The 26,608-nt window shown below is 35.0% G+C and overlaps 1 protein-coding gene across 7 annotated transcripts in view; it reads right to left on the reverse strand.

Annotated features, from left to right (window-relative positions):
• CCSER1 (coiled-coil serine rich protein 1) overlaps positions 1–26,608 on the reverse strand; it is an 845,607-nt gene that overhangs the window by 312,249 nt on the left and 506,750 nt on the right. For 4 of the 7 annotated variants that reach the window (XM_064285541.1, XM_023553241.2, XM_023553242.2 and 1 more), the window contains one exon: positions 23,898–24,105. In XM_064285541.1, the coding sequence (XP_064141611.1) occupies positions 23,898–24,105 (208 nt within the window). Of the gene's footprint in view, positions 1–691; positions 15,236–20,972; positions 22,676–23,897; positions 24,106–26,608 lie in introns of those variants that run through there. The other 3 variants (XM_023553243.2, XM_064285544.1, XM_064285543.1) reach the window with 3 other exon arrangements.

The following is a 26,608-nucleotide window of genomic DNA, read 5'->3' on the forward strand; positions in this document are numbered from 1 at the left end:
TGGCACTTAGTTAAAAAGTAATAGGTGTCAGGAGACCAGACCAAATTAAAAAAAGAAAAAAAAAAAATCATAATATAAACAGACCCAAAGGAGATTTAGAGTTATAACACATGTATCTTAACCTAACTGTTATTAATATGTTCAAGAAATTACATGAAAAGATGGAAAATTTTTGCAGAGAACTAAAAACTAAATCAAATTTACTGTAACTGAAATTTAAATCTCATTAGATATGTTTAACAGCAGGTTCAATACAGGCAAAGAGAAGATTAGTGAAGCAAAATATGGGTCAGGTAAAAATATTCAGAATGACACACGCAGGGAATAATGGAACTACAGAAAAAAAGCATAAGAAATATATAGGGTATGGAGACACATTAACATATATGCAATTGGAGTTCCAGAAGTAGAACAGAGTAGTGATGGGACACAAGTCATATTTGAAAAGATACTGGATAAGAAGCTTCAAAACTGAATAAAGTTATCTAGCCACAGATTTAAGTCACAAGAAGAGCAAATGGGGGAAAAAAAAAAAGAAATCCCATATAAGGACCCACCAAAGTAATAAAAGCCAAAAAAAAAAAAAAAAAAAAGGAAAGAAAGAAAGGTTCAAAGCAGTCACAGAAAAGACATTTTGGCTTCCAAAAAAGCAGCAATAAAAATCTAATCAGAAAATGATAGCATCTAAAATAAAAATAACTAAAATCATAGAATTCAATATCCAATAAAACATGCTTTAAAAATGAAATTTAAATGGGTATTTTCAGGAACCAAAGAATGACAAGGAGAATCCATCATCAGAACACTCATGTTAAAACAACTATTAAGGAAGATCTTCAGACATTAGGACAATGATCCCAGAGAGAAACTAGAGATGTAGGACCACACGAGGTGCAAAACCAAAAATCAAAACTGCTGTCATTGAGTCAATTGCAACTCATAAGAAGGTGAGAGGAAAATGGTGAATATCTGGGTAAATCTTAATTAATATTGAAGGTATGACACTGTGTAATGGTTTATGCCTCTGAAGTTAAAATACATGATTAAAGATGAGGCTGAAGGATAAATGGAATTTCGTTATAAATGTTTTAATGTTAATGCAGGAAATGGTATAAGTATTCATTTAAATTAAATTTTTATGAGGCCAAAGACATATGTTGTAACCTCTAAAAGAAGAATTCAAGAAATTTTATAACTAACCAACAATAAGAGAGGAAATGGGATAATTAAAAATATGTAATTAATCCAAAGGGATACAAAAAGGAACAAAGAACAAGCGGGACAATTAGAAAACAAACATTAAGGGCATACATTTCAATTGTAGCACTTCAGTAGCTGCATAAATGTAAACTAAATACAGGCTTCCAATTAAAAGATAAGGATTTGTAAATCTGGAGTGTAAGAAAAAAAGCCAACTATGTTGTGCTTTCTAGATACCCATGTAAAATATAAGAACACAGGAGTATTAAAAATAATAGAATGGTTTAGCTAGCTACCTCTGGGATTGCTCTGTTAGGAAAAAGAGGGGCACCACCTGGTTACTGAAAAAGGGGGTGGATGTCCAGATTGCTCACTTGGTCTTTGCTGATACCTGTGGGGGCGTACTGTTTGAAGCACCTCCTTACTGCTCCCCATGTGGTTTCCAGTGACAAGGGTGGGGTTAGGTTGTTTAGCTGGGTGCTCTTGACTCTATAGGAATCTGAAGTATTCTCTTTCAGAAGGGGACCATAATGCATGTTGTTTTACAAAATGTCTCTACTCACTCCCACAGAAGACCTACCTGCTTGGTGTGTTTTATAAAATGTCCCTGATCACTTCAAAAACTAGTAATAATAACAGAATGGAAAATATATACATAGAAATACTAACCAAAAGAAACTAATACGGCAATACTAATATTAGACTAAGTAGACTTAACACAAGTTTTAAAAGAGATGAAAAGGAACATAATTAAAAATGTCAATACATACAATAGTATGGATTCAAAACATATATAACAAAAATTGTTACAACAAAAAGGAGAAATAGGAAAATCCACGATCATAGGTTTTAGCACACCTCCCTCAGAAATTGATATGACATGCAGAGAAAAAATAATCTTTTTAAAAAAAAAATCTTTAGGGATATATAAATTTGACCAAAGTGATGGACAAGCTATAACCTAATGGCTATATTTAATGCTGCACCAAATAGCATAATACACTTTTTTTTTTTTTAAGTAAAGGAAGAACATCATAAAAACTGAGCAGATGATGAGTCATAAAGCAATCTTTAATAAATTTCAAACAATTGAAATCTCACTAAAAATGTTCTCTAACCATTGAAATGTGTGCTGGTAAATATTTCACAGTAGACTCTGAAGATGTGTGGAAGCCCTGATTTGTAGCATTTGCCAATTGCCTTTGTGTAAATACTCCCATGGTGGCTTTTTTAAGCTACCAACATGGTATTACTGAACATCAGCTCTGAAAGAGATTCACAGTAGCACACAATTATATAGAAATTCTACATTACAGATAAAATGCATACAAATAACCTCAATGGTAAAGCATTGTGCAATAATTAGGAAATGATGACTTTTGTATATTTATTTTTATTTTATTTAATTGTAAGTTTATATAATACAGATTTCAAAATGTCAGTGCTTATCAATCAGCTCAGTTCCTGAAAATTAAACAATTTTCTCTCAGAAGTCAGTATAAACCAGGTTAAAAACAAATAGAAAGAAATAAAAATAAGAACAAAAAATACATAATTAAATAGAAAAACGAATGTGTCATATAAAATTGCAGTCAAAAATTGCTTCTTTGAAAACAGTACTATAATCAATATACTTGGAAACCCTGGTGGCATAGTGATTAAGAGCTACAGCTGCTAACCAAAAGGTTGGCAGTCCAAATCCACCAGGCCCTCTTTGGAAACCGTATGGGACAGTTCTACTCTGTCCTACAAGGTCGCTATGAGTTAGAATCGACTCCAAGGCAATGGGTTTGATTTTTTTTTGGGTTTGCCTTTGGCTGGCAAGACTTACCAAGAAAGAATAATATTAAAGTATAATTTTTTTTTTTTTAGTATAAAGAATGAAAAATAAATCACTGAAGTTTTTTTTTTTTTTTGTATTGTTTTATTTTGCCTTATCTTTGGATCAATTTGGTTAAATGCTAAAGAGACTTTTTTTTTCTAACTTCCAGTTACGCCTTAAATACAGACAGTGTCACTAGAGTTAGGGAGGCAGAGAAATTATAGTCTTTTACTGGGGACATATACACATTCTAAGGAATTAAAAAAAAAAAAAACCTGTTTATCAAACAACAATTAAAAACCTTAAAAATATGAATATCATATCAATATGTCAAATAACTACTGTATCTCTTTAGGAATGCAGATGAAGTAAAAAGGTGATCAAAACAATTTGAGAATGACGGAGATGAAAAGAAACTATACCAATTTATTCCTCACTTGGGGAAGCAGGATATCAGTCAAAGAAAAAGGCTAAGAGTATTATAACCATGTATAATCTCAGAATATCTTATCACATATATCCTGAGGATGTTTACTCTTCTACGGCTTTGATTTTCATGGAATTAAGGCATATACAATTATTTTTTTTAATGTTTAAGGTTGTTAGATAATGTAAGGTTAACAATGTCTCTTGATGCTTGGGCTCAAGTGTTTAATCCTATTTGTCATTTAAATCCTGAATAAATGCACACATACCAGTTTATTTAAGCTATATTTTGGCAGTCTTCAAAATTTTAAATACATTCCTAATGTTGCCCAAACTAGGACTCCTGAAAATACTACATTGAGAGCTATAAACAACCTACATCATCAGGGTCACTCTGAGAACTCAGAGAAATGCCTCAGACCAGACTTTTCTACTTCAAAAGAACTTACTAGTCCGCAGAGTTTCACAGATAGATCAACAAACAAACAAACCCACTGCCACCAAATCAATTCTGATTTGTCCCATAGGGTTTCCGAGACGTGGCTGGCAGATCTGAACTGCTGATCTTCTGTTTAGCAGCAGTAGCTCTTAACCACAGCGCCTCCCCAAAAATTAGAGAGAGAGGTTGTGTTGTCTCTATACAATGGAAAAGAAAGACAAATGCTAAAAACATAATATTTTTGTTTCAACGTGAAAGGAAAAAAAAAAAGGAAAAACTTTCCAAAGTTCTCTTTATCACACAACAAATAGATATCAAGTCATGAAAGCACTAGGCTGCTATTGTCATGCCATAAAGCACACCACCAAGTGTGCTACAGAAATTTGGTCATAAAATGCATCCTTCACCTCACTGGACCACGATGCTTTACTTAAAGAGCAGCTAATATGAGGATCCTTTTATAAAACTTTATTATGATTAACTACTCATAACTCAGGAAAAGACAGCAGTATTGTATTCTTTATTATACCTGCTAGATCCAACATGAGAAAATCAAACCAAAAATGCATATAGTTACAATGTCAAAAAACACCAGGCAAGAGAAGAGGCATACTTTTTTCTACAAGGATATTAATGACATTCATAGACAGAGAACGTGACTATGAAATCCAACTTCTTTGAAAATATAAACAACTGCCAGGATAATCCAAATCTGCATACATATTGTAATTTGATAATATTTCATTTTATTTGACTGTACTGCTTTCTTCATCTACTGAAATTAATTAAAATTTCTAAAGAGAAGAATCAGTCACAAATGCATGTATCATCCTGTTCTCCATCTCTATCCATCCAGTGGAAATCTATGACTTTGACACCCTAGCATCACTTCTGCCCTCTTTTTTCTGGTAAGAGCACCATTATTCAGCCCTATACTTCTTAGTTTTGTGCAGCAAAAAACTCCCAAAGGAGTTTGAAGAAGTTTAAGTTGAGGGTGATTCCTTCACTTATAAAGAAGACCTGACTTATATATTTCAAGGAATTGAGAGAGGGTGAGGCACATACCAAACCCAGTGCTGTCGAGTCGATTCCGACTCATAGCAACCCTAGGGGACACGGTAGAACTGCCCCATAGAGTTTCCAAGGAGTGCCTGGTGGATTCGAACTGCCGACCCTTTGGTGTAGCTCTTAACCACTACACCACCAGGGTTTCCAGTGAAACACATAAAAGGGTTAAAGAAATAGCTTTGAATGAATGAATGGGAAAATTTTATCTGGGAAGCTACAAAAAATTCCCAATGTTAGGCAAATTTTATAAATAAGGCAATAAATACATATTTAGAATAGAAAAGAGGTTAATTTAAAACATATGTTTAATATTCAAATACTCAAAAATACCCAATAACCACCTGTGCTATCACTACTGTTAAAATTATAAAAATAACTTAAGACTTTTATTTAGACAATAAAAATGTCTTCTCTCTGCAATACCCACAGCATATTCTCTTTATATATGGGAGAAGTGTCTAGTCAACCCCCCTCTACCTAGAATTGTACTAGGTGCTTTAGGAAATATGAAAGATGTGGTATCTGGCTGGGGACACATGAACTGATCTAAACAAAAAATAATAGTGCAGGGACATTGGTGATTAAATGCATGTTAGAGGCAATAAATTTAAGGTTGAGAACTTGCACAGGCAAAGTAGGGGGAGAAGGGCATGGCAGGCCTAAGGGAATAAAATGTGGGAGAGCTTGCAGTAAGAAATCAGAATAGTGTATCTAGAGAATTATGGAAAGGGCACTTTGACCAGAACAGAGCAGGGGCATTAACTGAGAGATAAGGCTGGATAACCGGACTACAAAAAGCTTTGAATAAAGGATGAGGAGTTTGACTTTATCCTGTATGAAACAGGGAGTTGCTGGAATTTTTTTAAAAGAAAACTGACATGGTGAAGTTATATAGATGGATTAGAGAAAAGCTAGAAAGGAGAAAGATAATAGTTCTTTTGTTTGTTTTGTTTATGATTATTAGTCATTTCTACATATGATTATTCAATTCTTCATTCTACTGATGAGGGCACAGATTTAGAGACATCAAATAACTTCCACAAAGGCACCTAGTATGCAACGATCAGAACTTCTCAGTTACAAGTCTGTTGTAACATTCCATCTATGTAAGGCAAGGGAAATTTGGACTAAAGTATTGATTATAGAAATGGAGAATAAATGATGAGGTAGGGGAAAAAAAAGCCTATAGAGAAAAAACACGATCTAGTGACACACTGACTACGAAGAAAGCTGTGTCCAGTTTTAAGCCGTGGTATTTGAGAAAATGATGGTGGAAATGACACGTTGGTATTTAGGGAAAGGGAAGACTTATATCCATGATGCATGATTTACAAACATGCTGAGTGCGAAGGGGGCTAACATATTTAAAAAGAGATACCAGCAGTTAAAGACACTGGATCAGAGTTATGGCGTCTTCTCCAGTCACCAATTATCTCTTCTTTCATTTCATTGTTTTTTTTTTTTTTAATTTGTTTCCATTTATCATCTTTTTCTCATTGTAAATTTCTTCCAAAATCTTTGTAAGTCTGGAATCCAACCTATTGTCTCATCATCTTTTTGTAAATTTTTAAATCAAGGACCTCATTTTCAATCTAATTTGATATGCTCTTTATTTGTTTGTTACACAGAAAATTTGACTAAGACTACCCTCTCTCTTTCTCTTTTTTTTTCTCTTTTAGAGAAATCCTCCCCTTATTTCACTCTCCTGACCCTATATTCTCATCAAATCTATACTTTTTTGGAGAGGCGGGAAAATGTCATCCTTAAAAACATGAGCTGTAAAGTTCAGAGTGCCTTAATTAATGCCCTGTCTTCGAATAACCTAGCCACTGGGAATCTCAATTACCTAATCTATATAATAGGTGATAATAAGAACACTTTAATCATAGGGTTGTTAGTAAGGTTAAATGATATAATATTTGTAAAGGACTTACAACAATGCCTGCCATACTATACCAAAACCCATTGCCATAGAGTTGATTCCAACTTATAGCGACCCTATAGCACAGAGTAGAACCGTCCTATAGGGTTTCCAAGTAGGCTGGTGGATTCAAATTGCCGACCTTTGGGTTAGCAGCTGTAGCTCACTGTAGCTCTTAGTCCCTGTGCCACCAGGGCTTCATAAACACTATATAAATGCTAGTTAATATTTTTGTATATATAACTCTGCTTCTTTGTGTACCTTGCCTTTGTTCTCTTCTTAAGACTCACTTCTTTCTTCTCTTCCCTCTTAACATTCCCTGAGCTTGCCCATTTCACAAACCACTGAGTGACTGTAAATCACATCAATATTTAAAAACATCTATGCAAATACATTCCCAAATGTGTAACTCTAGGCACAGCCTTTTATCCTATCCTCTTCTGCCTTTACTATGTATATACTTGATGAGCCACCACCACCTCAAACCCAACAGAAATCAAGTCAAGCTCATGATATTGTCTCCAGACCTCCCTGTAATTTTGAACTTTTTCCTTTATGTTGGGCATCACTATTCTTTCCATATACTAGTCTTAATAATGTCAGAAAAATCTTTGATGTATTTTCCACTCAATCGTTACACAAAATCAGTCATTACTCTTTTCATTTCTAATTTTAACTCTCAATTCCCTCTCTTTTCCTAGATATCCACTGCCACTGCTTCACTCCATGCTCTTTTTCTTCATACCTGAATCAGTGTAAAGTAATATTTATTCCTCCAAATATTCTTAGTATGCCCTATGTATTGACACCAAATTAATTTATGGACAAGTCTTCTATTTTTACAACATGCTTTTGTACAAGAAACTAGCATGAAGTCAACTTAATTGCTTGACCATTTTAACAGTGAAACCATTGGAGTATTGCCTCTTTCTCATCACCAATGCAAAGCTAACTAGCCTTACTGCCACACCCACAGATAAATGAGTAAAAGCAAATAGCTAGCCTCTTTGCTTTAATGAGTATCATAAAATTATGTCACTCTTTTGGTGGGCCTACCTGTGCTAGAACAACAAAGTCCTCTGTTTCCTGTGTGAGATCTGCTTTTGACTTGGTTCCTTCTATTTGGAATATTGGCTGCTGTTCTTGGAATCTATCTCTTATACTAAATTCCATACCCACAGAAATTTCAGGCTTTAAGCTTGACTATATTTTCTGAATACTGGAACCATGAACACTTCTTTCCTGATGGAAAATCCTTCCTTCCTTCCTTCTTTCTTCTCTCCCTTCCTCCCTCCCTCCCTTCCTTTCTTCCTTCCCTACACCTCTTTCTCTCTTGCTTTCTGTAACCTCAGAGACTGTTATGCAATGAAATTGTGTGAAAAAATGAACAGAAGACAGTGAGTCTGTCTAAATTGAATCATGTATGTAGTTACTGCTTGGAAAGTACTGTAAAAAAGTTTATAAAATAAATGCCACGTAATACCTTGATTTAAAAAAAAAAAAAAATATGTTGCCGTAGAGTTGATTCCGACTCATCGCAACCTATAGGACAGAGCAGAACTGCGCCATAGAGTTCCCAAGGCTGTGATTTTTAAGGAAGCAGACTGCCATATCTTACTCCCACAGACTGGCTAGTGAGTTTGAACCACTGACCTTTCAGCTAGCAGTCAAGTGCTTAACCACTGCACCACCAGGGCTTTTTATGCCCTGATATTGAACCTAAAAAATAAAAATAAAAAGTAAAGATCAAGCAGTTGTTATTGTTGTTGAGTGCTGTTGAGCTGGTTTCATTTTCAATGACTGTTTTCAAAGTCCTATTTTCAATGACTATCAAGTAGGTTGTCACTGAAAACAGGATTCCCCTTAAGAAATGGAGGCACACTTCAAAAAGCATATAAATTATCTTGTTTTAAAATTGTTTTATTGTGCATGTCTTTCCCATTTAGATTCTAAATACAGGCAAGAGCATTTCTTTCTTTTTTAACCAAAATTACATCTATCACAAGCCAAACAACAATGGCTATTCAGTAAATATTTATTTGATGATTAGCTTCCCTTGACATCAGGATATTAAATTACCTTGAACTTCCTTTACTTCGCTTAATAAACTCTCAGAACACATGATTCAAGTCTATTTGCACTTGTCCTAACGAAGTATAAAACAAAGTATTTTTGGACTCTTTGCCTTTCATTTTCCTATGCCTCATCCTATAAACAATGTTATTTAAAAAAAAATTGTATATAGACTACGGATAACATTTTAAATAGTCAAAAATGGTTAATGCTTTTTCACACTAATTTTTCATTAGTGAATATTCATTCCATTTCACCCTCATTGCTTAGCTGACAAATACACAGCCTACTTTTGGGAGAAAAAAGCTATGGAAATTTTTGTTCCAATGTTTTAATTTTTTAGGGCAGACTATGTAGAACTTTCCTAAGAAGTTTGAGAATATTAACAGCTAATTTTATGAATAACTCTTTGCTGTTATTTCAAAATGTTCAACATGGTTTATATCTGAGAAGCAAAGAAAAGGTTTAAGAATTAATAAAGTTAATAATCCTTTAACATGATTTGCCCTGTCCATGTCCCATTCTCTGTAAATACAAAGAAAAAGTGTCATGGTGCTGTGGCAGGTTGTGAACTTGGCTCACTTTGGGTGCAGTTTGTAAAAAGCCTCACAGATGTTTATATTCAGGAAAATAGCTGCTAAACTACCATGAGCAGCTACAGGAATGGCAGTGCTAAAGAAAAGAAATTCTCATTATAACAAGATAAGTTCTCTCAATCAGAGCTAAATATTTACTTATTATTTCATGAACAGGAATTCAATTTGAGGACAGAAGCTTGATTAGTTGAAAATACAAGGACGTCTGAAGCACCAATGGAAAAACACCCTCTCTTAGGCCACATGCATATGACACAACCTTGCTTGCTGAAAGTGAAGAGGACTTGAGGCACTTACTGATGAAGATCAAAGACCACAGCCTTCAGTATGGGTTACACCTCAACTTAAAGGAAACAAAAATCCTCACAACTGGACCAATAAGCAACATCATGATAAATGGAGACAAGACTGAAGTTGTCAAGGATTTCATCTTACCTGGATCCACAATCCACACCCATGGAAACTGCAGTCAAGGAATCAAAAGATACACTGCATTGACCAAATCTGCTGGAAAAGACTTCTTTACAATGTTGAAAAGCAAAGATGCCACCTTGAATACTAAGGTGTGCTTGACCCAAGCCATGGTGTTTTTAAACGCCTCATATGCATGTGAAAACTGCACAATAAGAACGAAGAAGAATTGATGCCTTTGAATTGTGATGTTGGTGAAGAATATTGAATATACCATGGACTGCTGGAAGAACAAACAAATCTTTCTGGGAAGAAGTACAACCAGAATGCTTCTCAGAAGCAAGGAACGTGAGATTACATCTCGCATACTTTGGACATGTTACCAGGAGGGATCAGTCCCTGGATTTGGTAAAGTAGAGGGCCAAGGGAAAAGAGGAAGACCCTCAACAAGATGGACTGACACAGTTGCTGCAACAATGGGCTCAAGCATAACAATGATTGTGAGAATGGAGCAGGACCAGGCAGTGTTTCATTCTGTTGTATGAGTCACTATGAGTTGGAACTGGCTTGATGGCACATAACAACAATGATCCAGGCCATGATTAAAACGAAAAGGATATATATGTGTGGAGGTAGGGAGGATGGCGGATGGACAGCACTAGAATATTACAAGTCTTGTATGAGAAGATACTACATGAGGCTTTGGGTGGAGTCCAAAAAACTAACCCACTGCCGACCAGTCGATGGGTGGAGTCCAGGGCACTCCTAATATGTCCAGCCAAAAGAGTCAAGAATCTCCTTAGAGTAGTTAAAAGATAAGAAATATCCCAGGGGTAATACAAATGACAGGGAGGGTGGGTCATCAAAAAGTGATCTATTCATTTTCTACTGCTGAGAGGGATAAATTAGATATGTGCATAGGAAGTAAAGGTGAAATTCAGAGTCAAAAAGCACACAAGAATAGTAAGTTAAGTCAATATAGTGAGGAAAAGCAGGTAAGAGCTGACAATAAGGATATCAAAGAATGACTTGGAAGCAAACTTTGTGAACGCAGACATATATCCTGGTATGCCTTTTATGAGCATTCATTATTTTTTTGCAATGTTCAGTGGATCTTTTAATAGGGCCAAAACTAATCTGACAGAAGAAACAAATGACAACTATATATTTAAGGTGTTTGCTTTTTGGATCTATTTTTAAGAACCCTTACAACCCTGCATCCTGCCCCAACACAAACAGGTAAGTACACTCAATAACCCCAATGTGCACATACATGTGCACATGTGTGTTATGCGTGAATGAGCGCACACACACTTACACATCAGGCTACCTGGTATTTTTACCATTCTCTGATACTGCAATATTCCCAAATCCTTGTTTGAATTATTACATCACATGATTATCTTTCAACAACAAATTCCTGTACTTACTGTATGCACAGAGATGTAGATGTTACCTGCTGTATTCTCCCCTCCAAAATTAATGCCAGCAGTTTCTTGGCCTATGGTCTATATGGTTATATGTGTCCATGGCAATATTAACTGCTCTTTTACCCACTATTTATTTAAAAATAATTGCCTCCTCTTCTGAAGATTTCTCTAGAGACAGTATATAGCTTTGGTAAATACTGAATAATTTGCCAGTAAGATGGAAAGTCTTTAACGCCAACTAAGTAAAGAGAAATGTCCAGGAGAAACAATTCAAGAATATTTACAGGTTGCAATTCTCTCTCCAGTGGCAGGTAAATTTGACACAGCCTCAGCCAAGGAAATTTCTGAAGTACTTAAATAAAATACGTATTTTAACAAGAAAATGTAGTGTAGAAGGAAGCATTCAATAATAGAAAATAGGTCTTAAGTTTCAAAACTGCCTTAGGTTTCAAAAACAATGGAAGTGTAATGGGAAACAGAATTTTCAGGAGATGCTAAATTTGACCATGACTGATCATAGAATATTTTTATTACCTTGTGTTAAAACCATGGTAGATTGTCTAAGAGTTAAATGGTGAATAAAAATAAAATGCCGACTGTAGGCTTTGTGTGAATCCCTAAATAAGGGATAAATACCATATTACAAGAAAACATGATGAATTAGCATTATAGAATACATGATTAAAATTATGTTTTAAGTCATTAGTGAGAAATTTCTCCATAGCTAGAGGAAGTGCCGCCTTGGAAACTCGTGGATTTGGTTTTGAGGGAAAGCAAATACGTTTTGGGGAAGATGTAGATGAATTAAAATTGTTTGCACGTTGGATGCAAACAGAAGTTAAGAAAATCACTTCTATAACATAGTTCCTTGTAAAAAAATCATTTTAAAACAGGCCTTTACTTCAGTAAACATTTCTGAGTATTTCTGAAAAACAAAATTTTGTAAAGCTTTCAAATCTGAAAATTTGGACATATTGTTAAGTCACTGATATCCTATGTAAAATTTACTATAAAGTCATGTAATTTGATCAGAGACCAAGAAAGGTGGATGAGCAGTATTTAGGTATTCTGTGAACCAGCAAAAGGACTTCTGGGCAGGGCTCCAGCTCTGGGGCATGGAGGAAATAGGAGTATCAAAATCAAGGACAAATTCTAGAGAAAGCAAGAATCATGGATGTGTTAAAAGGGAGTAGAGGAGGGGACAGAAGAGAGCTAACAATTATTTAGTACATTTTCGTTTCCAGACAAATTTATTCTAATTTTCACAATAAAATTATAAGAATTTTATTCCTTTTATACATGAAAGCCAAAGGCACATTAGAGAAAGTGAACAAAATAACACTGCTAAATTTTTGTAGGTTTAAGACTTGAATTCAGGTTTGTTTAACATCAAATTCATGCTTTCTTTTACTAGTGGTCCTCAGGTTTCAGGATAATAATATGATAATAACTAATACCTTTTCAGCATTTACTTTAAGTTTTAATATACTTAAAACACATGGAACATTTACCAAAACTCTCCCATGTGCTTTAAGTATATTAACACATTTAATGTTCTCAACAAACCTATGTGATATGTTAATATCATTATCCCTATTCTACTGATGATAAAACAGAGATGCTGAGTTTAAATAACTTGCCTGGGGTCATTCAGCTAGTAAGTAAAAAGAAGGAATTTAGGCCACATATTCTGGCTCCCAAAACTAATGCTGTTAACTACACAATGCCTCTTCATGATACTTCCATCACCTCTCTGTGTAGCAGGATATGCTGACAAATCCTACATCTGGCATGCCACTTGATTTTATAAGTAAATTGGAACACATCCCTGCCTATTTGTTTTTGTATTATAGCTACTTTCCCACTTCAACCTAATTGAACTGTTGACAGACTATATAGCTAAAAAAAAAAACAAAAAAAAACCAGCTGCCATTCAGTTGGTTCTGACTCATAGAGACCCTAGAGGACAGAGCAGAAGCCCCATTTGGCTTCCAACATGTGCCTCGCAGATTCAAACTGGAAACCTTTTGGTTAGCAGTCATAGCTCTTAATCACTATGCCACTAGGATTTCCAAACCACACCCACTGCCATTGATTCTATTCCAACTCATAGTGACTCTACAGGGCAGAGCAGAATTAACCCACAAGCAGCATGGCTAGCAAAGCAGTATGGCTAGGAAAACTTAAAGTATTTACCACCTGGTCCTTTACAGGGAAAAAAAAAAAAAAAAAGTTCCCTGACTCCTAAAGTAGACAAGAAGATCATTGGGTAGAAAGGCCTGGCAATCTGCTTTTGTAAAAAATTATAGTCAAGAAAACCCTTTGGAGCAGTTCTACTCTGTAACACATCAGGTCAGTAAGAGTCAGAATCAACTCAACGACAACAGGTTTGGTTTAAGTTTTAAAGTAGATAATAGTAAAACAATATTCATATGCTTGAGGTAAGTGAAACAAATCTTTTATGATAATTAATTCTTTTTAAATTCTTCACTTGCTATTACCCTACTCAGGAGCCCAGCTAGTCAAAGAGAACAACACAAATGGATTTATTTTCATATACGGCTTAATCATAAATGTAAATTAGTCATTTCTATCAGTGGAGCCCTGTTGGTGCTGAGGTTAAGAGCTCGGCTGCTGACCAAAAGATCGGCAGTTGGAATCATCAGCTGTTCCTCGGAAACCCCGTGAGGCAGCTCTACTCTGTCCTATAGGGTCGCTATAGGGTCGCTATGAGTTGGAATAGATTTGAAGGCAAGGAGTTTGTTTTAGGTTTTTTATTATATCTGTCGAAGTCCCTGAGTGGCTCACATGATTAAAAGCTGACTACCAGTGGAAAGGTTGGCTGTTGGAATCCACCTAGAGGCTACTCAGAAGACAGGCATGGTCATCTGCTTCTGAAAGGTCACAGCACTGAAAACCCTATGGAATAGCTCTAACAGGTGGGGTCACCATGAATTGGAATTGACAACTTACAGTATATCAGTAACTAGTCCTTGATATATATTATCCACTTTTACTTAAAAAACAATAGCAAAAATAGTCTATTTAAAACTGTATTTCAAATAAATGGTAAACATTTGTCCTACTATTAAATTTAACTTAAAGCTAATAGTTAATTTCCTCAAGTTTTTTATTCCTATCAAGGTAAAATGTGACTTAGAAAATAATATTGGAATCATGATTATGATTTAGAAAATAATATTGGAATAATTATTCCCTGTCCTTGAGCATACAGAATGTGACCCCACTAGAGCTGGGCCCACAAGGACTCACAAGGACACATCAACCAGGCCCTGAGGTGCAAAGACAACAGCAAAGATAATCTTGGAAAATATCTTTTAGGGAAACTTTCCAAATCATCAGGGGGAACACAAAAGACTCTTACCTTTTCTATCAGCATTCAGTGAACAGAAAATTTGTTGGACCAATGAACACCCTCCTGACTGTCTTACTGAAACCTGTACCAATGATTGTTAACAAAGATGATTCGAAATGTAGAATCAGAGTTTCTGGCCAATCTGTGAAAAGGTGAAGGTTTCAACGGTTTTGCCCATTTATTACATTAACATATACTGATGATTCTGTAAGGACTGGACTCAGGCATACATGGCTGTGGCAGCATGCTTGCCCATTTTCCCATTCTTGCCTATTATTCCTTGGACTCAGGCAGACATGGCTGTAGCAGTATACTTGTCCATTTTCCCACTTCTGTCTATTCTGTAACATTTCCTTGAATTTGGGCAGATACTAGCTCTGGCAGCAGGCTTGTCCACTTCCCACTTTTGCCTTTTGCATATATGTTGAATAAAACTTCCTTTTTGCTTCATTGAACTCCGTGATGTTTTTACCCTACAACAAAATGAGGCAGTTAAGCAATAGCTGCTATCCATCTAAACGAGTCGCTAGCTGCTAAAACATCTTGCTCATATGTAAACATGTGAATATTTTCAATTTTATATAGCTCCTAAGCAATCACATTGTTATCTAATTTCATAGCACCATTTTTTATACACTCGGTGATTAAAAATAGGCATTTGCACTGTAGTTAAATATGCCTTTGATTTTGATTTTCAAGTCAAAACACAATTTCAGTAAAGATATGCCTCAGAGGAACACAACTGCAGGCTTTATACACAGTGCCATTTGCTTAAGTGGCTCTCTGCTGTCTCCTTCTCTCCCCCACCTGAAGTGCAGAACACTCTGAAGTATCCCCTGGAGATTCTATAGAGTGCCATCTGCTGCGTATCTGCTGCATTGCAGCCTGAAATTCTTAATGCCAGATTTAGCCCACTGAATTACATATGAGTGTGTGAGTTGTATTACAACTGAGACATTAATGCTGGATTCATGAAGAAAATTGAAAGTTAGGCATGCATTACAAAACCATATTAGTGGTTATTTGATTAATTATTGAATATGTTAATAACACAAATAGTAGATTACCACAGCAATCAGGTACAATGAGGGTGGCATTTATTGTTAGTACTGTGTTGTTTTTTTTTTTTTTTCTTATAAGCAATTAAAATAATACATACGACTAGCAGATAAATACATCTAACAGGAAAGAATTACCTGGCTGATAGGCATATTTTTGCTCACCTTGACTCTACTCCATTTTAATTTTGAAATCCCATAAATACCTTAATGTATATTCACAGCATAGAAATAGCCATGATATTTCTGCAATTTTCACGGGCAAAGAGACACAGAAGAACAAAGGTTTGTGAGGACTGGGTTTATCGGGAAGTGAGTCAGTCAGACAGAGCAGGAACAATTTGGATGGGCTTGTTTTTTTTATGCAACATTTCACACATATGAGAAAATATTATTTTATATATATGTAAGAAAATACACTATGACCATAATCAGTAGCTACAACACTCTCTTTCTATACCCCTTAATTGCACATCTTCCTCCCCAGCCCCTCAAACAGGTAATCCTATCCCAAATATTATAATTAATATCCCCTTTCTTTTTTCTGAGGAGCCCTGGTGGCACGGTGGTTAAGCACTTGGCTGTTAACCAAAAGGTCAGCAGTTGGAACCCACGAGCCACTCCGCGGCAGAAAGATGTGACATTCAGCTTCCCTAAAGATTACATACAGACTTGGAAACCCTATGGACAGTTCTACTGTGTCCTATAGACAGGGCCACTATGAGTCGGAATTGACTTTAAGGCAATGGGTTTTTTCCTGGGGTCCCTGGGTACTGCAAATGGTTAACTACTTGCTGCTAACTCAAAAAGGTTGGAGATTAGAGGACACCCACAGGCACCTCCGAAGAAAGGACTGACAATCCACTTCTGTAAAATCAGCCACTGAAAACATAAAGTACAGCTCCATTCTGACACACGTGAGGTTGTTATGAGTTAGAATCATCTTCATGGCAACTGGTGCTTTTAACCTTTTTCTTATTATCTACATATTATTTAGTTTTGCATATTTTAAACTCTATATTCTGTATAGATTTATCTGTGACTTTTTCAAAATATTTTCTCAAAATGTTCTTTGTGGGATATGATGATTCATGAATGTATGCTATTGAGGCAGGCAGCCTCAGAGCCCAACACTTCTAAGAGACACCTGCTCTGGCTTATCCTCCCACACCGAGCAGAATAAAATTGTCTTTGACAAGATAATCACAGAACGAGGAATAGATGGCCTCAACCTGCCTCTGGGTGAAGACTCAACATTCTAATGAAAGAGAAAGAAAATCAACCTCTCCTCCATCCTGGGGGATCTAACCCTTCTCTAAAGAAAACGCATAGTCATCCTCAAGCTCTGAGAGCCTGCATGAAGGTCAGTCCTGAATATTCATGATGAATTTGCATTTCCTTGTCTGCTCTCTGTAAAAGGCTACCTCTTCAAGGTGCCTGAGAGCAGTCCGGAGGCAACAGCCCCGAGTGCACCTTTCCTTGGACAATGAAATAAAGGCGTCTTTCTGGGGTTTTCATTGGCAACACTATTATGTTGTATGAAAATACTATATTCTGTTGAGAGAGTAATTTGGTATAAACACTTTGGAAAAAGGTTGACATTATCTTGTACTTTTGAACATGCACTTAACTAGTAATTCCACTTCTAGATTGGTCCAGGTTCTTACGGAGATATTAAACACCTTGCCCAAAGTCACATGCATGCACCTGTATATTGTGATCATTACGCTGGATTGCCTCTGTTGTGTACGTAATTACCCTAAGTAATATAAATATTACTTTATAAAAGAAAAATAAACCTCAATATGGAAGGTTCTTTGTGTAAAATGAACTTTTTGTTACTAGTCTAATTAACCTAGTAAAATCTACCGTGTCCTTCAAATATTAATGTGTATCTTATTGTAAACCATATTTTTAGAATTCTTTCAGGGTGTGTTTTAATTGTTTTCATATCCTTTACATTCCTAGGCCAATGCTTTGTAAAGAAAGGAACCAATAATTTAACAACTGAGAACCTTGGAAATGACTATTTCTATTCTGACTTTGGATTTGCAAATTAACACTTTAAATGGGTTACTTCACATATGGAAATTTCTGAAGCCTAGGTAATATATTTTTGGATTTAACCTCAATGGACTGCCAAAACCAATGATTGCTTACCTTTTCATTTCTTATCCTACTACTTCTGGGCACCATTACTCAAGTTAACCTTCTTTAAGCAATTTCTTCTCCTGGCTTCCTTGCAACTATACTCTTTCTTAGTGTTCTCATTTCACTGTCCACTCTTTTTCTTGATTGTTAAATACTGAAGTACCCCACCTGAGTTTAATACAAGTTCTGTCTTCCATGGCTTTAAACAGAGTTTATATGATCATGAATGCTCAATCTATATTTCTAGCCCTGATCTTCCAAGGTCTGCAGACACATTAATTCAAATTTCTACTTGGCACATACATTTGCATGTCCAAATAAGGATCTCAACCTTAACCTCAACTTTAATCCCGCTTCACGCAGTTCACTTCTTTCCTAATCTTTCCACACTCAGAAAATGGCAAAAATATCCACCCACTCAAACCATACCTCTTAGAGTTATCCTTGCTTTTAATCTTCCTCACTACCACCCAATTCTTATTCACCAGCAAGTGCTCTTGACATTACTAACTAAACGTATCTCAAATCTCTCCCCTCCACCCCTGCCTTTCAATTGCTACCACCCTGACCTGTCACCATGATTTCTCAAGTGGAACAATATAATAACCTTATAACTTTTGTTCCACTTCATTGTATTCAATGCATTTCTCATATCAGATCCAGTTTGATCTTATAACAATGTAAATCACTCCATCATCCTTATTTGCTTAGGACTCTACAATGGCTTCTCATTTCATAGGAACACAGTCCAGACTCCTTCCCCGGCCTATACGGGTTTACATGATCAGACATCAGTATTCGACTTTGACTCTTCCGCACATCACTCTTCACTTGCTCACTCCTCTCCAGTTGCGCACATCATTTTCTGTGTCTCAATCTTAGGGATTTTGCATTTACTCCATTTGGCTGGGATGTTGTTTATCAGGTATCCACAACGTTGCCAGTTCAGGTCTCCACAAGAGTGAGTACTTTGTTTACCAGCAACTGAAACAGTCCTTTCAAAATATTTGCTGACTGAATTAACGCACTATTTTAAGACAAAATCATTACCACCACTGTTCCTAAAGAAGCAGAAATGTCTTTGGTTTTACTGTAGTTTCAACTTAAATATCCTAAATTAAATGGTGACACAGTATCTACTAAATTGCTTTAGAACTGAAATGTCATGTTAAAAAGGTGGCTTATTTTATGCCTAAAATCCTAACTTCCCTGTTCCTTCAAACATTATGACATCCCTATTTTATGGCTTTGTTTATTAAAGTCTCTATTTTTATCAAAGATAACTAGTAAGTCAAATATATTTGAAGAAACCTTACCTTCCTTTTGGTTTAGTGAACATTTAAATGCATTTTAAATATACAGTATCCATTTTAAGAAACCATTAAGAAGTTATTTAAACGGAAGAAAGAAAGCTACAGCAAGTTTTTCATAAACTGTATTTTTTGGATTCTTTACAATGTAAACTAAATTTTAAGAGGTATGCTTATTGTATCTTTCGACTGTTTTTTATTGCTGAAAAAAGTATTTTAAGTGTCAACTTTGTATCCAGAAAACAAACACCTGACTTAATTTCTTGTATTTTTGTACTTCAAAAGAATGTTGAATCTTGTACTTTGTTACTGTACAAAATGATGTTCATTATTATGTAAAATATATTTCCATACAATGTAACATTAAGAAATACAAAAGAAAAAAATCTAATGTTTCATTTGTTTCTATATTAATTCCAAAGTTTAAATGGTAAAAGCCATCTTTTTATAAAACAATGTTGACTAGTTTGATCGCCCTCTGTGAATTTCAAAACATATGAAATTAAACAAAGCATCAAGCAATGATTTTCATTTGGTTATGTAAGAAATTTGATAGTATATTTATAAAAATATGTTGTTGTTGTTATTGGGTGCCATGAAGTCAGTTCTGACTCATAGCTACCCTATGTATAACAGAAGGAAACAGTGCCCGGTCCTGTGCCATCCTTGCAATTTTCTTCACAGATGTGTGGTGGATACAAATACATATTTATATAAATAATATATTTATAAAAATATGTAAAAAATTAATCTTTAGATGTAGTAATACAAAACATTCTTTAATTGGTTTTGTCATTTCACAATTTACCATATTTTATGTTTCATTCCAATTGATGCAGCTTAAAATTTGCAACTTTTAATACTTTTAAAGCTTTTTCATCTTTATCTCCAAAAACTTAACATTTGAACGAGTGTTATCAACATTTTCATTTTTCTTAGTTTCTATATTTGTATAGGTGAAGGATTAAGTAAAAAAAATCCCAAACAATAAATAATCACTGCTGTGCAGACAAAGTGGTTCAATCTAAACTACAGTAGGTAGGGTCATTATGTTATTATTAGAAAATAATCATTTGGCTGCCGACATACATAAGTGTGAATTCAGTTTATATATTTATGGGTAGTGATATATTCATTATCATATTCAGTTACAGTAACACTACTATCATTTAACTCATTTATTCTCATATTTTCTCTTAATTAACCGCTAATATCGTCTACTTAGTTTTCTTACATATTATCACTTAAAGGCTTGGCCCTCTTACTGCTTCTGTTTTCTTAACTTTTCTAACATATTGACTATAAACAGGAAATTCAACTGGCATGTGGAAGTTCTTTTGCCAAGGAAGGTCACATTAAATGAGCTTCCACATTAAGTAAACCCAGAAAAGCTTAAAAGGCAATACTTCTACTTTTAGTTTCACCTTCTACAGCTTTTATTAAGAATTACTTAAGTTATTGCTTCTATGAATACAACGCTTTGTGCTATTAAGAACATTTACTAGTACATTTCCAAGTGCTTAAGAAATGTCAAATATTACCCAGCTGACTTGACATAGTCAGTTGTAATCACAAGAACAAGATGATTGCAGTACCTCATGACCATGGATGCTTCTTAGTTCACACCTACACTGTGATTACCTGTTTTTTTTTTTTTTTTTAAATTGTTTGTCTTAATAACACCATGAGGCAGGCATTAATATTACATATGATGAAACAAAGACTCAAAAACGGTAATCAACTTGTAGCAGCTATTAAGTATCAGAAACGATATTCACATCTACCAAAATCAAACCCATTGGCATTGAATCAATTCCGACTCATAGCAACTCTATACGACAGAGCAGAACTGCCCGCTAGGGTTTTCAAGGAGTGGCTGATGGGTTAGAACTGCCAAACTCTTGGTTAGCAGACGAGCTCTTAACCACTACATCTAAACCAAACCAAACCAAACCCACTGCCATTGAGTAGATTCCAACTCATAGTGATCCTATAGGATAGAGTAGAACTGCCCCACAGGGTTTTCAAGGAACACCTGGTGGATTCAAACTGCCAACCTTTTGGTTAGCACCTGTAGCACTTAACCACTACCACCAGAAATCACTACATCTAAATCTCCGTAGTTCTAAAAGCATCTATGATTTTAGCCACTATGATATACTTCTTCCAGTGAAATTTGTGAGAGAAATGGGGGTTGGGGTTGGGGAAAAATTTTTCTCTACCCTCTTTAATCTCCCCCAGGGAACTTTTCAAAAGAGCACTGAATTTTACTTCACTCTCCTCCTTGTCTATTTTCCAGACCAGGTTGTATAGCTTCATAATGAGCCAGGTTTCACGCGGATTGAATGCCCTTATTTAGAAATCTACCAATCCTCAGCAAATCTAAAATATGTTATCATATAAACCAGAGTTTTTAATCAGGGAACATGCAATGAGATCTACTGGTGAGTATGAGGACAATGTTGTATCTCTGATTTATACTTATGAGGAGAAAATTAAGCAATAATAGCAATTTGTAAGGATTGACAATAGTGCCAAAACTTAGTCTGTATGAGGAATGGTCATAGTTCATTTATGAGTATTTATTACTAGAACAGTTATCTATGCTAATCATATAATAATATTGCTGTTGTTTGTTATAATACAGCCTAAGATCCCCCGTTCTCTGAATGGGCTGCACAAACGTGTATAATTACTGCTCACTGTACATCTGCTTTTAAAACCAATTTTATTTCATTTTTTCATATAATCTTTAATAATGAAAAACAGATGGAAGTATAAAAATAATCTCAATATATTTGGAACATTGTACAGTGACTATCACTGAATATTTTAATATTACAAAACATTATCCCAAGAAAATCTTTTGACATTCCTGTCAATTCTGCCTCATGCCCTTTTACTTGTACAGGTTTTTTACTAAAATCAAGACTCAAAAGATAAGTAGAAAGCTGAATAGTTTAATATGAATAATATCACAGACTTTGAGATTAATATCTCTTAACATAGTAACTACTATTAAATTTGCCTTGTTCAAAGAGCTTGAAGCTGCATGTTAAGCCAAAGAGCAGAGGGATTCTAAGTTATCCATTCTGTGCAGGAAAACACGTTGTCACTATAGAAACTTTATAGTCACACACAATGTTACTGGTCATACATATAGTGGTATGCTAGTAAATAATGAACCCAAAAAACCCAGAACCCCAAAAATAAGAAGTCCTAATTTGTAGCATTTGCCAGTGTCTGTGTCATAAATACTCCCATGTGGCTGACTTCATGTTACCAAAATGGTATCGATGAATCTACAATTGAAAAATATGCACAGTAGCTATTACATAGTATTTTCACCATATAGATTCAATAGATGTAAATGAGCTCGAGAATGTAGACAATGCTAAAATGGAATAAAGTAAATAGGAAATGATGAGTTTTAGTATTTATTACATTTTAAAATATATAATTTATTTAATTATAAGGTTATATAATTTAATTTTTTTATGTCTGTTCTTAACAGCTGGCTCACAAAATTCCTCATGGTTTAACAGTGAACAGATAAAAAACATCACTCCAACAGACAACTGCATGGATTCTAGAGACAAAGAGCACTCCAGTAACAAAGTGGAGTGAGATACAGAGAAAATCTCTTCCAGTTTTTGCTTTTAACAGCTAACAGGAACACATGATTGGATGCCCCCAATAGTCTGTAATTTCCTTTAAGCTGCCTTCTCTCTTCCTGATTTCATTTTTTGTCTCTGATGGTACCTACTAGCATTATTATTATAATGAAAAGCGTTAGAAAAACAAATATCAATGATCATCACTTTAAGGTAACCACAATACTATTCATTCCAATTAGTAATATTTACTAATATCTCAAGAGAAATCTACTGAAAGAAAATGGGGTATTATAAAACATCACTGGAGTCAGAAATTTCAAGCTAGTGTCCTGAGTTTACCACTTATTAGAGGAAAGCCGTTTGAAATTTTTGACCTTCACCTTATATATTTGTGCCCATACTTTCTATATAAATTCCCCCCCCCCAAAGCTCATCATAATTATAAAAATCAAACCAGAACATATTTGAATCATAAGGAATGTCTGATTCTTGGGGTGAAAAGGTGAAAGAATTCCATTCTGCATTTTCCTAACTAACCCCCCATCCGAATAACTGAGCAAAATCAAACATTCAAATAGACTTTTACTGGACTGAACAGTATTGAGACAAAAAAATAACTAAATAAATTTTCTCAGATGTCATATAAATAAAGGCCAAATATCATTCAAGTGAAATTCATTTCATAGGTCTCTCTCAATAGCTTTATATTAAGATATAAACATAACTTAATAGCTGATGGTTGTTTCTCCTTACCTGACTCTGTCCAGGCTTGGTTCAATTTATTCTTTTTAATTCTTTCACAGAATCTTAGAGCTGAAGAGTAGCTTATAAACCCAAACTTCAAATCTTTCCTTTGATATATGACAAAGTTAAGCTCTAAGAAGATACCTGACCCCTGTCCAATGCCATGCAGTTGATTATTGACTGAGCAGAGTCTACCCAGGTCTATAGTCTTCACTAAGAGCAATGAAAGGCATTAATCTTAGAGTAAACGATTACCTCTTGAAGAACTCTCTTCATCTTTAATAATAATGTCTTTACTGCAGTACAGTCCTGTAACATCAATCTGAAAGGCAGAGAATCTATGCCTCCATTTTCTTCCACACCTTGTAGGGGCCAATCTGAAGATGGACTGCTGGGCATGCGGCTGATACGGGAACACCTGGCTTCCTGATCAACATCTTTTGTTAATTTCAGGGAAAGGTTCCTAACAAGAAAGAAATGAATGAATATTAGAATGCAGCATGTGCAGGGCAGTATTTTCCAAGCTGCTGATCGATGTTTCAGAGAGCTAGGAAAAAAATTCCTTGTTACACATATTTTCCTCATATTAGTCTTTGAAAATTCTGAGACTTTTTGCAGAAATTATGAAATGGTTAAACTGCATATTTAGTGTCAATATTCAATGATAATCACCATTTTAAAATACGGTTTTCCCCAATTGATATTCCATTTATACACGAGACAGTGTTTACGCTCACTTCAACAAAAACCATTGAAAGAGAAAGTTCATACTTGGGGTTTCTGAGAATATGCTTTAAAATTAACTGGAAAGACAAGATTCATGAAATTTAAGAGAAACTAATTTTGGTAATTTTTTTAAATTATGGAAGCAATCAATGACCATTTTAGTGATAAAGACAGACAAGTATGCATAGGATTTTACGTACAAAGAGTGAAATAAATGGAAGATACCTAACTCCAATAGGTAAGTAAAAGGCTTATCGAATAACAACATTTTCAGATAGTCATATGTGCAAACACACATGTTCATGTTCATTTTATTCTAGTTGAGAATCTGGTATTATTTAAAGCTAATGCCATTTGAAAATTACTATTCAAAATATAAAAGAAAGGAAAAGACTGAAAATTTTCCAAAGGTGCAGATCAGGTAGATCTAAAAATAACATGAAAAGAAGAACCTATGACAACTATCTTTTCTAATGAGTCTAAGTTTGTTTCCATCTATTAAAAGCAAGGGACCTATAAAATAATGATAATATTATAACATAGTTCATGATATTTATGAAAAAACAGCTTAGTGTTTATGCTCAATTTCAGTAGCTTTTATAAATATATTATTTCATGCATTAATATGACAAAATCACTCAGCAACCTAAATTTTGGGAAAAAAAAAAGTCACTCTGGCACCAAGGTCCAACAAAGATGTAAATAAGAAAATATATCCTCAGTTAATTTTATTCAAGTCTGATTACTGGCAAAATGTATAATTTGATTTTTAAACTATTGAATAATTAGTAAAGAAAATACATTTTTGGATCACACTCAATTGTTTACTTGACTTTACAGGTATTTTCATTGATCACAGTTGCCCTCCAAAGTGATAAGATAGTAATCACTACCCATCTTATATCTATAATGAAATAATAAGCGAATAGTCACAGCTAATATGTCTTGAGTGCTAAGAATAGGCTAAGCACTGTGCTAACCATTATGTGTGTTATTTCATTCAAACCCTTAACAAATCCAAGAGTTAGGTGTAATGAGTATTTTCATTTCACAAAAGGTAAACTGAGGCACAAAGAAGTTAAGGAACTGTTCTCAGAGTTAAATAACTAGTAAGAAGTGAACCTGAAATGAATTAGCCTAAGTACTCTTACAAGATAAGATTATATTATTTTTTTACTAACTACATGATGTTCTAAGACTTACTGTACTCAAGTAGTCTTGTAAGGGCTTTTGTTATTAGCTGCTGTGGAATCTGCCCCCGAGTCATGGCGTGCCCACTCAAATGGAATGAAACACTGCCTGGTTCTGTGCCACCACGATTGGTTGCAGATTGCACCATTAGAATCCACAGAGTTTTCCATGGTTAATTTTCAGAAGCAGATTGCCAGGCCTTTCCTCCTACTCTTTCTTAGTCTGGAAACCCTTCTGAAACCTGTTCAGCATCAGAGCAGCAAGCAGGCCTCCACTGACAGACACGAGTAGTTGCACATGAGGTGCACCGGCCTCATGAAAGGTGAGAATTCTACCACTGAATTATCAGTGCTTTATCATAAGGGCTTTAAATGTGTTAAAACATTTCATCCTCACAACAATTGTTTGAGGTTGGTACTATAATCCCCCTTTCATGTTTTAAGGATTTGAGTCAGACAGGTTAAGTAACACTCTGAGGGTCACACAGCTAACAAGGGGTAGAGCTAAGACCTGAATGCAAGTGGTGTCATTCTAGCTCTAAACCTCTACATGATGCTGCATCTTATGTGGAAAACAAGCAAATTAATGAACAAAGAACAGAATGATTACACAAGAAATAAATCTTTAAAATATACACTTATCTGACACGACATATTCAGATTATTATGCGCACCTTGCAGTAATAAAAGTCTATTTTATCAATAACATGTTAATGCTTCCATGGTTATTTTCTCTAGGACCAATAAGAAAATAGTGTATCAAATCGGAAGTCACAGTACATATAATAATATTTTAGTTATTGTCGTACTTATCTAGTACTGCTATAAAAGAAATACCATAGGTGGATGGCTTTAACAAACAGAAATTCATTCTCTCATAGTCTAGGAGGCTAGAAGTCCAAATTTAGGATGTCAGCTCCAGGGGAAGGGTTTCTCTGTCAGCTCTGGGGAAGGTCATTGTCATCAATCTTCCCCTGGTCTAGGAGTTTCTTAGCACAGGGACCCTGGGTCTGAAGGACATGCTCCATTCCCAGCTTTTCTTTCTTGGTG

Source organism: Loxodonta africana, chromosome 5 (genome assembly GCF_030014295.1).
Source record: "Loxodonta africana isolate mLoxAfr1 chromosome 5, mLoxAfr1.hap2, whole genome shotgun sequence".
Classification (NCBI taxonomy): Eukaryota; Metazoa; Chordata; class Mammalia; order Proboscidea; family Elephantidae; genus Loxodonta; species Loxodonta africana.